This window comes from Osmerus mordax, chromosome 17 (genome assembly GCF_038355195.1).
Source record: "Osmerus mordax isolate fOsmMor3 chromosome 17, fOsmMor3.pri, whole genome shotgun sequence".
NCBI lineage: Eukaryota > Metazoa > Chordata > Actinopteri > Osmeriformes > Osmeridae > Osmerus > Osmerus mordax.
The window spans coordinates 7,550,120-7,564,105 of record NC_090066.1 but is presented as its reverse complement, the minus strand read 5'-3'; the positions used below and the strand labels follow the sequence as shown (position 1 = coordinate 7,564,105).

General features: G+C 52.0%; 1 protein-coding gene across 1 annotated transcript in view; it reads left to right on the top strand.

Annotated features, from left to right (window-relative positions):
* The window catches only part of cacna1c (calcium channel, voltage-dependent, L type, alpha 1C subunit), a 62,147-nt gene extending 49,109 nt beyond the window's left edge, over window positions 1–13,038 (top strand). The window contains exons 30-46 of the mRNA XM_067254996.1: window positions 1,926–1,973; window positions 3,796–3,933; window positions 5,115–5,180; window positions 5,559–5,650; window positions 6,238–6,388; window positions 6,690–6,817; window positions 6,930–7,026; window positions 7,421–7,523; window positions 7,711–7,812; window positions 8,049–8,176; window positions 8,349–8,483; window positions 9,200–9,567; window positions 11,129–11,236; window positions 11,559–11,677; window positions 11,764–11,861; window positions 11,996–12,358; window positions 12,637–13,038. Coding sequence (XP_067111097.1) covers window positions 1,926–1,973; window positions 3,796–3,933; window positions 5,115–5,180; window positions 5,559–5,650; window positions 6,238–6,388; window positions 6,690–6,817; window positions 6,930–7,026; window positions 7,421–7,523; window positions 7,711–7,812; window positions 8,049–8,176; window positions 8,349–8,483; window positions 9,200–9,567; window positions 11,129–11,236; window positions 11,559–11,677; window positions 11,764–11,861; window positions 11,996–12,358; window positions 12,637–13,038 — 2,646 coding nt within the window. The remainder of the gene's footprint in view (window positions 1–1,925; window positions 1,974–3,795; window positions 3,934–5,114; window positions 5,181–5,558; window positions 5,651–6,237; window positions 6,389–6,689; window positions 6,818–6,929; window positions 7,027–7,420; window positions 7,524–7,710; window positions 7,813–8,048; window positions 8,177–8,348; window positions 8,484–9,199; window positions 9,568–11,128; window positions 11,237–11,558; window positions 11,678–11,763; window positions 11,862–11,995; window positions 12,359–12,636) is intronic.
* The last annotated feature ends 948 nt before the right edge of the window (window positions 13,039–13,986 follow it).

Sequence of the window (13,986 nt, the reverse complement as noted above, 5' to 3'; positions counted from 1 at the left end):
AATACCCACACACCTTTCCTGTCTCGATCATATGCAACTGCACACGAACACACACACACATGCATGCAGGCATGCACACCACACACACACACATAGCAATGCCACTAAACATCTAAGAGAGTGAACACATTAACAGACACATTGTGAACATACACTGTTTCACTCAAACACATACACACACACACACACACTTCATCACACACATCCTCACACACACTCTCACAAGCAGAACCCCAACATTGACACCTGCCCCCCACCCACTGCTCCCGCCCACTGGCCCCGCCCACGTCCTCTTCTGCCCACCTCCTCCTTCCAAGACGGAGCTTCCATCGAGCCAATCCACAAAGGCAACACTCCAAAGGTCCATCCCCATTGGCCAGGGATCGTTGGGTTGGGGTTTCCCTATAGGGAGAGGCGTTGTGTGTAAGAAATCACAACCCTGGCTAAAGGCTGATATATGCTTCTGCGTTTTTCGAAAAACGGACACATGGGAACGCCCTCTTCTCCGAGGAACGCCCTCTACGAGTTCTCCGTCAGCCCTCAGAGAGCCCCGGAGAGCTCGACGTGCACCTCCTGAATTTTCTAACTATCCGTCGTGAGCGACGGAGAGCTACGGAGACCCCCTTGGCTGTGATTGGTCAGTATTAAGAATCGCTTGCGTCAGGGGCGGGGTTGCCGGGATAAACAGGACGAACAGAATCCTTTGACCGCCATTGCTGTAAGTTTTCACAATTCATATTTCAGCTAAACAGTACATGTAAATCAGCATCTGAATTAAAATGTGACGAGAAATGGGCAGTGTAGTTGCTGAAAATGTGCGTATTTTATTGATGAAACGGCTAATTTGTAAATTTGCTCCGACTTCTCGATAACCTAGGTAAATAAACACTCCACGACGATTTACAAAAAAACGCTGCGCCACCTACTCTTCTGGCGGTGAATTGTTTTCAGCACCCACAGCCTACGGAGAACCATAAACGCAGTCTATCCGTCCGTATCTGTGCGTATCCGTGCGCCCGCCCATCCGTAAACGGAGACGCAGAAGCATATTGCGGCCTAGAGAACCCCAGAGAGAACCTACAGGCCTCACATCCACCCCATTGGTGTAAACCAGTGCCCCCTACAGTCCACACTGCACCACTGCACTCCAGAACCATTCCCAGCTGTGTGTTTCTACCTGGGCCTAATCCAACAGGCCAGGGTCCAGTCAGCAGGCTGCAGTACTGGTGATGGCCAGTGGATGGCTCCCTACTGTGGGACCATGCACTGGACCTCCCTGTCACTAACCCTGTGGTACAATCAGAAACTAACTGTGTTCATGCTGTAGGAGTGTAGCCAGGCTGGTGGAAAGACAGAGATTACTATAGAGACGCCTCTCTGCATTCCTAGACACACACACACACACACAAACTCATACAGATGCATTTATACACACACACATGTGTACTGTACAAATACAAACATACACGCATACACACAAACCCACACACAACCACAAATGCAGACACACATCTACACATAGACACACACTTGAGAAGACACATGCATGAATGTTTCTTTTCCCTGCGGCTAGTAGGATATTCCAACACGACAAACATAAAACTTCAATATCCCACAATAAAGCAAAATAATATAAACCTATAAAAAAAAACATATTGCCCCCTATAACCTCATATAAACCCCCCTTCACACACACGCACCCGCACATAGGGTGGTCAGGTTTACCTTTGAACCCCATCCCTCCACTTCTGGGCTGTCTAGTCTGTGTGTGGGTCTCCATTCCCAGAATGATGGACAGGTAGAATGCCAAGAGATATGAAGACGGGTGTGATCGACTGCCCCGCACACACACACGCGCACACACACACGGTGTCCCAGAGAGGTGTGCGCTACTATAGCTTTGATCTGTGTGCCTTTCTTTAAAGCCAGCTGACTCCTCCCCGTCTTCCCATGCCCCTGTGGTAAGACCAATGGTACGGACCCACGGTAACCCTCGTCGCCCCTCCTCCATCCCTCCTCCTCCATCCCTCCATCTCCTCCACTCACTTGCCTCGTCCCGCCAGCTCCCCCCCCCACCACCACCACCACCACCTGCAGCATGTCACCTCTATATATATATATATATGTGTGTTAGTGTGTGTTAGTGTGTGTTAGTGTGTGTGTGTGTGTGCGTGCGTGTGTCAGGGCACCGTACTGTGCAAACATACTAAGGCTGGGTCTTCTGTCAGTCGGTCAGTGGCTACTGTGTTTCCATGGTGCTCCTGCCCGGCCTCCCCTCCCCCTTACTCCCCCCTCTTTTAGTGTGATCTTCCTGGTGCTTTGTCATTGGTGCGTCCCGTCATGTTCATGCCGACATACTGTCTCTCTCTCTCTCTTGCTGTCTCTCTCTCTCTTCCTGTCTCTGTCTCTCTTTTTCTCTGTCTTTTTCTCTCTCTCCTCAACCTCTAAAGATTTCCTATATTTCTGTCTGTCTATATTTCTGTCAGTTCTGTCTGCTTCTCTCTATCTCTCTCTCTCTCTCTCTATCTCTCTCTCTGTCTCTCTCTCTCTCTCTCTCTTTCTCTCCGTCTCTGTGTGGCTGTTTAGCCCCCCCTGCTGTTCAGCCGTGGTACTGCTCCTACAGTGTTAGCGCAGAAACGGTGGCCCCAGGACAAACAGCAACAAATGCATCAATACAGGCTCTTTACGTACCCCTTAATTGTTTGTTTGTTTGGTAACAGTTGCTAACTATTGTTGTTGTCATTGTGTCTGTTAGTGTAATGTAGTCGGTACTGTCCTTGGTGAAATTCTGTTTATGTGATAGATCGTTTTTGTTGTTTTTGTGATGTGTGCGGACTGTTTTATGACCGTGGGAGTCATGTCTATCTCAAAGAACTAGTCCAGATGTTAGCAGAACACAGATTAGAAATATTTTATACTTCTTAATGGAGATGAGTAAATACATTTTACTTGAGAGATGAAGGTGACAAAACAGCATTTCAGATTCTACCAGAGCTAGATGACCTTCCTGGAGACTGATAGATGAACTACGGACGAAGAGAGCAGAGGTAGTTGGAGAGCAGGGGAGGAGGAGAAGAGAGGTAGAGATCCAGTGCAGAGGAGGAGGAACAGAGGTATAAATGGAATGCAGAGGAGAAGGAGGGGAAAGGAGAAGGAGGGGTGGATCGAAGGTGGAGGAGGAGGGCAGAGGAGGAGTGTAAGATGCTGTATAGGATCTGTTTGTTGTCATGTGACTCCTGGGGCCACAAGAGAGCGTGAGCCCGATTCTCTCCTGAACTCTTTTGTAGGTTGTTTTTGATGGGACTTTGTAGGACGCAACAGACCATTTTATTAACTGAATGTGTGTCTGTGTGTGTGTCTGTGTGTGTGTCTGTGTGCGCACGCCCATTTCTATGCTTGTTCGTATCCACATCTTTCTGTGGGTATTCACATGCATACAAACATGTATGTGGATGTGTGTCAACGCCTGTGTGCATTTGTGTTTCTTTATGTGTGTCAATATTGACACGTGTGTGGGTGTGGGTGGTCATATCTGTGTGGGTCCATTCTTATGTGTGTGCGTGCGTGTCCAAACGTGTGTGTTCATACCTGTGTGTATGTGTCCATTCTTGTGTGTCAAAAACCCACGTGTGGTCATTCTTGTGCGTGTGTGTGTGTGTTTCCATACCTCTGTGTGTGTGTTTCCATACCTGTATGTGTGTGTGTGTGTGTTTCCATACCTGTATGTGTATGTGTGTGTGTCCATACCTGTATGTGTGTGTCTGTGCTTGTTGACGTCCGTGAACCCAACAAAAGGGACTACAAAACTCGGAGGATAACGCCAGGATCTCCATCACCTTCTTCCGACTGTTCCGTGTGATGAGGCTGGTCAAGCTGCTGTCTCGGGGGGAGGGGATTCGGACCCTGCTGTGGACCTTCATCAAGTCATTCCAAGTGAGGGGAGACTCGGACCAACATGCTTACAGCTAGGCTAGAGCGCTGACGGGGGGCAACTCTGACCTGGAGAGGAGGGGCTGGTGGGGCAGGGGCTGGACCTCCAACCAACTCTCACACCAACGTCTATTTTCAGACTAGTTGTGGTAGTAGTCAATACAACCATAGAACCTAGATGCACAACCATAAAAATCAATTCCATTGAGAAAGACCGATAGAGCCCTATCGGTCTTTCTCAATGGAATTGATTTCATATTTTTATGGTTTTAGTGCATCATGTAGGTTCTATATCTACGACACACATATACAGTAACTGTCACTCACACACGTAACAGACATCACGGACACTATGGTTGGAGGTGGGGTCTGGCTCCATCAGCACCCTCTGTGGGCGGGAGTGCTCCCTGCAGGCTGCCATGAAGCAGGGAGGGGGTGTAGCTCACATCCGCTCTGACCCCTGACCCCCCATCAGCATGTTATCATCCCCCCCCCCTCACTTTTAGCTCCACACTAATAAGTTTAAAGGGTTCCCCCAGGACCCCCTCCATAAGGCCACGGTTACAGAGCACTCCACCACAAGCACAAATCATTTGATGAGTAGTCGGTAAGATGGGACTCTTCCTCCTGGGTGGTGGCCGGGGGTGGTGGTCCTGAGGCGTGCCGCTGCGTCACCCCTCTCTCCTTCTCACTTTCTATCTCTCCCTCCCTCTGTTCTCCCTCTCTCTTACGCTCTCCTTCTCCCTCTCTTTCTCTTTCTCATTACTTCTCTCTCTCTCTCTCTCTCTCTCTCTCTCTCTCTCTCTCTCTCTCTCTCTCTCTCTCTCTCTCTCTCTCTCTCTCTCTCTCTCTCTCTCTCTCTCTCTCTCTCTCTCTCTCTCTCTCTCTCTCTCTCTCTCTCTCTCTCTCTCTCTCTCTCTCTCTCTCTCTCTCTCTCTCTCTCTCTCTCTCTCTCTCTCTCTCTCTCTCTCTCTCTCTCTCTCTCTCTCTCTCTCTGAACTGGCAGTTTTGACTGCCCAATAAAGGTATCTTTGAGGTCTCTCTTTCAGCAGTACGCTTCATGACCCCACGCCTCCGCACGCCGGCACAGGAAGTAGAACAGGAGCGAGGCTGTCCAATGATTTGCCAGGCTGTTGTTGCGGTGTGGTGTGACCGCGTGTGCTGACGTGTGTCTCTCCCCCCAGGCCCTCCCCTATGTAGCGCTGCTAATAGTGATGCTCTTCTTCATCTACGCTGTCATCGGCATGCAGGTAAGACCCCCCTCTCTCTGCCGCAGGGTCGCTGTCTCTCCACCTGCTTTTTTCCCCCCTCTCTCTCTCCGTCCTTCATTCCCTCTCTCTCCTCCAGCCAGTGTCGTCCTGTCTGTCGGGCGGTGTGTGGTTCCGGTGGTTCTGTGTTCTCTCCTGTTTTCTCCGCCGTGGAACCCTGGTGTCCATCCATTCTTCTGTGTGCTTGTATCGGTGTTGAGTAGCTTTCTTCTGGTTGGCCCTGTCCCTCCCTCCCTCTCTCCTCTCTTCTCCTTTTCCTCTCTTCTCTTCTTCTTACTTCTTCTGCTCTTGGTCCTATACTGATTTCATTTCCTGCGTGCTGACCTCATTTCCTGTATGTACAACCCCCCCCTCCTCCAGATGTTTGGTAAGATAGCTCTGAGGGACCACAGCGAGATCAACAGGAACAACAACTTCCAGACGTTCCCCCAGGCTGTGCTGCTCCTCTTCAGGTGAGGAGAACCCCACCCTCCCCCAGAACCTCCGTCTTTTCCAATATCTAACCCAATGTTCAAGAACTTCCCTGAAGGTTCGAGAAGCTCTCTATCAATAGAATATCCGACCTAATGTTCAAGAACCTCCCTGAACGTTCTAGAAGCGCTCTGTCCCAGGTAAGCTGCCATGCAGTGGGACTACATCTGAACGCTACATGGCTCTACTTTACCTCCTTGTAGTTTCATCTAGGATGCTATACAGAAGGAGGAGACAGATCTTATACCCTCTCTCTCCTTCTGCTCAGTCCTGATTATACCATCCTAATGAGTAGATCCTAAAGTGTTTGTAGTATACAAACACATAGTGTGACACCTGTGTGTGTGTGGGTGTGCGTGTGCGTGTGTGTGTGTGTGTGTGTGTGTGGGTGTGTGTGTGTGTGTGTGTGTGTGTGTGTGGGTGTGTGTGTGTGTGTGCGCACTGGTGTGTATATGTGCATGCGTGTATTTGTGTCTGTATGACTGCATACAAATCTGTGTGTGCACCTGCATGCATGTGACTGTCTGTCTGTGTGTGTGTGTGTGTATGCGCATGCACCTGTACCCAGGTGTGCCACGGGTGAGGCGTGGCAGGAGATCATGCTGGCGTGCCAGCCCACCCGGCCCTGTGAGATGGGCTCCGAGGTGGGCAGCGAGGACTGCGGCAGCCAGTTCGCCATCATCTACTTCGTCAGCTTCTACATGCTGTGCGCCTTCCTGGTAAGTACGGTGCACTGGAAGGGACAAACCTGGCACGGGAGAAAACCTAGTGAGGTTAGGTCCACGATACTTACCACGGACGTTCTTAGCATGGTTCTCTATCGCTATCATTAGAGGGATACAAATACATTTGTATTTGATTAGTGTAATTCTGGTAAGATAACACTTGGACTGGATGGATGGAGAGAGACAGAGAGATGGATGGATGGACAGATAGATGAACAGAGACTGGATTGATGGTTGATTGATTGATTGGCTGACCGACCGACTGACTGATCTATTGTTGTGCTGTCTGTCTCAGATTATCAATCTGTTTGTGGCTGTCATCATGGACAACTTTGACTACCTGACCCGGGATTGGTCCATTCTGGGGCCGCATCACCTGGACGAGTTCAAGAGGATCTGGGCTGAGTACGACCCTGAGGCCAAGTAAGACCCTTGTCACTGTGTGTTCTCACCAGGGGTAGGATATAGAGCCTGTCTGTGTGTGTGTTCTCTCCAGGGGTAGGATCTAAATCCTGTCTGTGTGTGTCCTCTCCAGGGGCAGGATCAAGCACCTGGATGTGGTGACTCTGCTGAGGAGGATCCAGCCACCCCTGGGCTTCGGGAAGCTCTGCCCCCACAGGGTGGCCTGCAAGGTGGGTCCAGTCACTCACAACAGGGGGGGTAGGTGTAGCTCAGCGGTAGAGTATCGGACTGCAGGTCAAGAGGTTGTAGGTTCAAATTCCCCCCGGTGTGTCGCTGTGGATCTTGCAAGTGTTTGCAAATCGTCTCTTGAGAATTGCTGTTGCTTAATAAATAATGAAGTCATGTTAGTGATGTTCTCTTTTCTGTGTGTTTCTGTCTCTGTGTCTGCATCTTGGTTTCTCTCCATGTGTTTCTGTGTGTGTATCTCTGTGTTTTTGTGTGGATATCTCCATGTGTGTGTGTGTGTCTGTCCGAGTGTGTTTCTGTGCATCTCTGTGTGTCTGTGTGTGTCTATCTCCATGTCTCTGTGTGTATCTGTCTGTGTGTGTGTCTCTGTGTCTGCAGCGTCTGGTGTCCATGAACATGCCGCTGAACAGTGACGGGACGGTCATGTTCAACGCCACCCTGTTCGCCCTGGTCCGCACCGCTCTCAGGATCAAGACTGACGGTAATACACATACACACACACACAAAACACACAGATACATAGACATACACACAGATACACACACATACGCCGATACACACGTACACCGACATGCTTGAATGATTTGACTGTAAATTGATCAATGTGTGGATGTGCCTGTGTGTGCGTGTGCGTGCGTGCGTGCGTGTGTGTGTGTGTGTGTGTGTAGGTAATTTGGAGCAGGCTAACGAGGAGCTGAGGGCCATAGTGAAGAAGATCTGGAAGAGAACAAGCATGAAGTTGCTGGACCAGGTGGTGCCCCCTGCTGGAGGTCAGTCTCTTCACAGCCTCTCAACACATGGACGTGAACGAATGAGCGAATGAATGAATGAGTAGCAAACAACTAAACTCTGCGAGTGAATGGAGGAATGAATGAACAGAGCACGTGTGAATGAATGCCTCAATGACTGAATGGATGAGTGGATGAATGAGTAAGTGTATGCATGGTCGAACAGATGAACGAATGAAGGGACAGTGGAGTGAGCGACCCTGCGTGTCTGTCCCTAGACGATGAGGTGACGGTGGGGAAGTTCTACGCCACCTTCCTGATCCAGGAATACTTCCGGAAGTTCAAGAAGCGTAAGGAGCAGGGTCTGGTCGCTAAGGTACCCCCCAAGACTGCTCTCTCTCTGCAGGTGGGCTGTCACACACACACACACATTCTCCCTCACACATACACACACATTCCCGTTCTCAAACACACGCAGCAACATCCACTGAAGGTGGAATCGATGACACTATTGTTAACTTTCTGCTCGCCTGCTGTACCTGTGTGAATGTGTGTGTGTGTGTGTGTGTGTGTCGCAGGCGGGCCTGCGGACGCTTCATGACATGGGCCCGGAGATCCGACGGGCCATCTCCGGTGACCTCACCGTGGAGGAGGAGCTAGATAAGACCCTGAAGGAGCCCACGTCGGCAGCCTCGGAGGACGATATCTTCAGGGTAAAGGTCGGCTACACCACCCCCACACACCCCGCCCTGCCACTCTCCCTGCCACCCTGAGGCCCCTCAACCATCGCTTCTGCTGCCGGAGCTTCTAAGATCCACCAGCCGGCCATCCCACCCAGAACCCACAATTTGGAGGAGAAGAAGACTGTGCTAGCACACTGAACTAAAGCCATATAAGCCCATATATCTTCATGAAGCTGACGCACATCTTCAGATCTCACCTTGTCATCTGTGCCTGGCTCACCAAACCACCCTGGTTACATTTCTCTTAAGGGCGAGCGAGACCGTTTTGGCACACACAGCGTTCTTGGCAAACTGAGCAAAAGCCCCCCAAACGATTAGCTTTGTGGTGCTAACACAGCTCTCTGGGCCTCAAGAAAGGTACATCATCTGTGTGTGCTCAGCAAACCACCTCTATGACATCAGTTCCTGCCACCGTTGTCGCCTCAGGCCGAGTCATCCTCATCAAGACTCAACAGTATAGAGATGAAAGCCTCTCTGTATACACAGTACATGAGTTACATAAGTTCCCATGCCTACACAGTACAACCATTATAAAAGATGCAAACCTGCATGCCTACACAGTATACACAGCATAGAGATAAAGCATATTGATACAAGCCCGATGCTACAGTTGGACATATGTAGCTAATCTCCTCTTTCTGTTTTCTCCTCCCCCCCCCCCCCCCAATCCTCTCTCCTGTCCACAGCGAGCGGGCGGTCTCTTCGGTAACCACGTCAACTACTACAACCAGAGCGACGGCCGCGGCACCTTCCCGCAGTCCTTCACCACGCAGCGTCCCCTGCACCTCAGCAAGGCGGGCAGCCCCGGCGAGGGCGAGTCCCCGTCTCACGACAAGCTGGTGGACTCCACCACCTTCACGCCGTCATCCTACTCCTCCTCCGGCTCCAACGCCAACATCAACAACGCCAACAACACGGGCATGGTGGTGCCCGGGGGCCCAGGGGGCATCAGCCGCTTCCCCAGCCCCACCATCAGCACCGTGGACGGGCAGAGCGGACCCCCCCTCACCCCCATCCTCCTACCACGCTCTGCATGGTGCTTCCCTCCCAAGAGGTGGGTGCTGGCGCTCTCTCTCTCTCTCTCTCTCTCTCTCTCTCTCTCTCTCTCTCTCTCTCTCTCTCTCTGTATCTGTCTCTCTCTCTGTCTGTCTGTCTGTCTGTCTCTCTCTCTCTCCCTCTCTCTCTCTCTCTCTCTCTCTCTCTCTTCTATCTCTTTCCATAGTAACGTTTGTGGATTTGGTTTCCCTAGTCTGTTCTGCTCTCTATTCTATTGTATTCTATCTACCCTTATTTACTGTCTTCTATTCTCCTATTCTTAATTTGGTCCTTTCAACAAGTTGATCGACAACAGTAACTTCAAACTCCTTCCTCCTCCGTTCTTCCGTTCTTCTTTCCTTCTTTTCTTTTCTTTTCCTGCTCTTGTTTTCTTGGGCTGGCGTTGAGCAGGACCTGTTTCTATGACAGCCTCATGCGGTATGTTCCTCTCTCTCTCTCGGGACGAGAGAAAGAGAGAGAGAGATAGAGAGTTTGTGGTGTATCTTAATGTTTGTGGTGGGGGGGGGGGGGGGGTGTACCAAGTCAAGCCAACCTGACCCCAGTTTTATGATAATTTCCTCAGCACAGTCTAGCACACTTGCTGCATCAGCTCACCCAGTCCAGTACAGTTAGAAACATTGCCCTCCATTCTTCTCTGCTACCATACTCTGCTCTGCTAGTATACTCTACCATACTCTGCTGTGCTAGTAAACTTACTATACTCTTCTACACTGTACTAGTATACTCTACCATACTGTGCTGTGCTAGTATTCTTCGTATACACTGCTGCACTGTGCTGTGTTAGTATACGTAGTATACTCTGCTATACTGTGCTGGTATACTTAGTATACGGTGCCCTTGATACTCTGATCCCACTCACATCCTCTGGGTTCTCCTGCTCTGCCCTCATGGTGCAGCTGCCAGGCCCGGGGGGAAACGCTTCTGGTTTTCTTTACGATTCTTCTCAGGCAGGGCAGAGCCTGCTGGTAGTCTCAGCAGGCTCTATGTCCTCCCAGCAGCAGGTAGCATGCCCGGTAAGTGAAATCAAACGCGCCAGAAGTAGTCGAAAGGAAAACCAGCTTTGTGTTCCAGTTCTCTGTCCCTCGGGGTGGGCACTTGTTATGCTCTACCTCACATGACCAAGCACGGGTTTAGCGTGAGTACGCTTCAGTGCTGCAGTGGATGGATGGGTAGATGGATGAATGGATGGCTGTATAGAAAAGGGATGGATGGATGAACAAGTGGGTAGATGGATGAATGGTAGGATAGATTGATGAATGGAGGAATAGGTGGTTGAATAGATGGGTGGATTGAAGTGCACCAGTACACCCTCAGAGAGAATTGGGACACAGAGGAATATTATTAAGTAACGCTTCTCTTCCCTCATCCTGCTACTCACCACTGAGCCTCTCTCCTCTCTATATCTCTCTGTCCCTCCATCTCCTCTCTCTAGTCCTCTCTCTCGCTCTCTCTCTTTCTCTCTCCCCCTCCTTGCAGTAGAGCTAACCCCCGGACCATCCATGCGTCTGTTCTCCAGCTGTTACCCAACATGCTTGTTTACCTGTTGTTTACCCCGGCAGCTCGGACTCCAGCGACAGCCACCTGCCCATCATCAGGAGGGAGGAGGTCTCCGTGGAGACGTACGACGAGAGCTTCGCTGACGACAGAGACGCCCTCTCTTCCGACATGTGCGCACTCCTTTACTGCTCCCCTCCTGCCATATCCTCCTTCCCTCCTTCTATGCCCCTCCTCTCCTCTCCCCCTGCCCTCCTCTCCTCCTCTCCTCTGCCCTGTCTTTCTTTCCTGTCCCGTCCTCCCTCCTCCTGTCCCTCTCTGCTTCACCACTCCTCCTGTACCGTCTATCTCTTATTTGACTCAGTTTCGCCCTCTGTCTGTCCCTCTCCTTCCAAGTTTATTTCTCATCTCTTTCTGTAACGTTCTCCATCCTTCTCTCATTAACCTTCACTCTACTGCTGGTGTGTGTGTGTGTGTGTGTGTGTGTGTGTTCAGGCTGGTGTACCATGATGAGGAGAGTAAGCAGCTTGCTCCTATGGAGGAGGAGGAGGATAGGGAAGACAGGAGATCCTGGCAGAGTACAAGAAGAGCCTTCCTGTGTCCCACAACACTGGGTAGGAGCTTGCACGCTCACAAACACGCACACGCTCACACTCACACAGGCACACACGCTGACCCGCCTCTCTGTCACCCCATGTAGGTCGGAGGTCGTCGTTTCACCTGGAATGTCTGAGGAGACATTCGAAATCGGACGTCTCTCAGAAGACAGCACTACCACTGCATCTGGTCCACCATCAGGTACACACACACACACACTCTCTATACACAAATACACATTGATTTGATGAACAACTCATTCTTTTTTCTTTCTTTTTTTCTCCACATACACCCTCTCCTTACACACACACACACACACGCGCACACCCTCCCAGGCATTGGCAGTAGCAGGGCTGAGCCCCCTGCTGAGACGAAGTCACTCCCCCACCCTCTTCACGCAGCTGTGCTCCACCCCTCCCACAAGCCCCGCCTCCCGGGGAGGCCCAACCCACTACCAGAGAGTCCCCTCCCTGCGGCTAGAAGGGACGGGGTCTTACGAGAAGCTGAACAGTAGCCTTCCTTCGGTCAACTGTGGACCGTGGTACAGTGACGGCCCCACCCTGGGCCCCACACTCAGGGCGGGAGGGGGCGTGGCCAGCCAGCGGCCGCCGCGGCCGGTGTCGCTCACGGTCCCCTCTGTGACCTGCAAGGACGCCGCCTCGCTGTCACACGGCAGCGCCGGGAGCCTGGTGGAGGCGGTGAGTGTTCCCGTCTCCCTCCCTTTTCCCCTCTCACCACTTCTCCCTCTTGCTCTGTTCCTCTTTTCTCTCTGTTCCCTCCCCCTCCGCATCTCCCCGTCCCTTGCCGTTTCATCCCCTTGCGCGCTCACTCCTTTCTGTATGTAGTTCTCTCCATCCATTCTCATCCTCTCTCTCTCTCCCGCCCCGTCTGCCTCTCTCCGTCTCCCTCCCCTTGTCTCCTCTCCGTCTCCCTCTCCTCCTCTCCTCACCCCCCTGTCGGTCTCTCCTCCCCCAAGGTGTTGATATCCGAGGGTCTGGGCCGCTTCGCTCAGGACCCCTCCTTCATCGAGGTGACGAAGCAGGAGCTGGCGGACGCGTGCGACATGACCATCGAGGAGATGGAGAGCGCCGCCGACAACATCCTGAACGGCACCAGCCAGCCCAGCGCCAACGGCAACCTGCTCCCCTACATGCACCGCAGCCACGCGGCCGGGGAAGGGGACGCCGACGACGCCGTCTCCGTGGCGACGGAGGGCGAGAGGGAGGAGCTCCTGGGGGCTGTCACGCCTCCCGGCGAGGCGGAGGAAGAGGAGGAAGGAGGGGAGATGGGGCTGCAGCACAGGGGGGCGGGAGGAGAGCGGAGAAACAGCACGCTATTGGTGGAGGACGAGGACATGGAGTGCGTGACGAGCTTGTAGTCGTGGCCTCCGCGGCGGTGACATCAGCAGTGACATCAGCAGCACAGTGTTGTGGCTATCTCTGTGTCCGCCAGCCCTCCTTCGAAACACACACACACACACACAGTCTCTCTCTTTCTGTCTCTCTCTGCCGGAGGCGCCATGGTGGCCAAAGGCACAAACTATCAGATCAGACCCGGTGATCTCCATCTTTTATACACCTGGAAGGAGGATTTCTTTCTCTGTGAGTGTGTACGTGTGTTTGTGCGTGTGTGTGTACACAGTTGTGTGTGTTAACTAACGCATGTATCTGGGTGTGTCTCTAAAGTGCCTCACAGTTCTCACATCCTTGAACCGTGGAGATGAGAGAGGGAAGAGAAAGAGAGGAAATGACGAAAGAGAAAATACAAAAGTGTTGTTCTGTTCCACTGGCTGCCTGGCAGATGGGTGTAAGGTACTGGACCTTCCCACAGTGCAAGCAGGGGCGGAGTCCGAGGTCATTACTCTGGGTTGCTGGCCAGGTGTCATGACATTACATGGTGCCGTTGGCAGAGCAACTCGTTTGGCCACAGTCCAGAGCTCCATGCTGGGCCTCACACCAGAGCTCCACGATAGTCCTCACACCAGAGCTCCATTCTGGGCCTCACACCAGAGCTCCACGATAGTCCTCACACCAGAGCTCCATGCTGGGCCTCACACCAGAGCTCCGCGATACTCCTCACACCAGAGCTCCGCGATACTCCTCACACCAGAGCTCCATGCTGGGCCTCACACCAGAGCTCCATGCTGGGCCTCACACCAGAGCTCCGCGATAGCCCTCACGACCGGGCTGCTGAACTCGGCTAGTTCCACAGGGAACCTTGGAGGAGGGCACAGCTAGCCGGGGAAGACTTTAACAGATGTACCTTCAGCCAGTATAACCATGGGGATATGAAACAGAGACACTGGCCAACAGGAAACCAACATAGG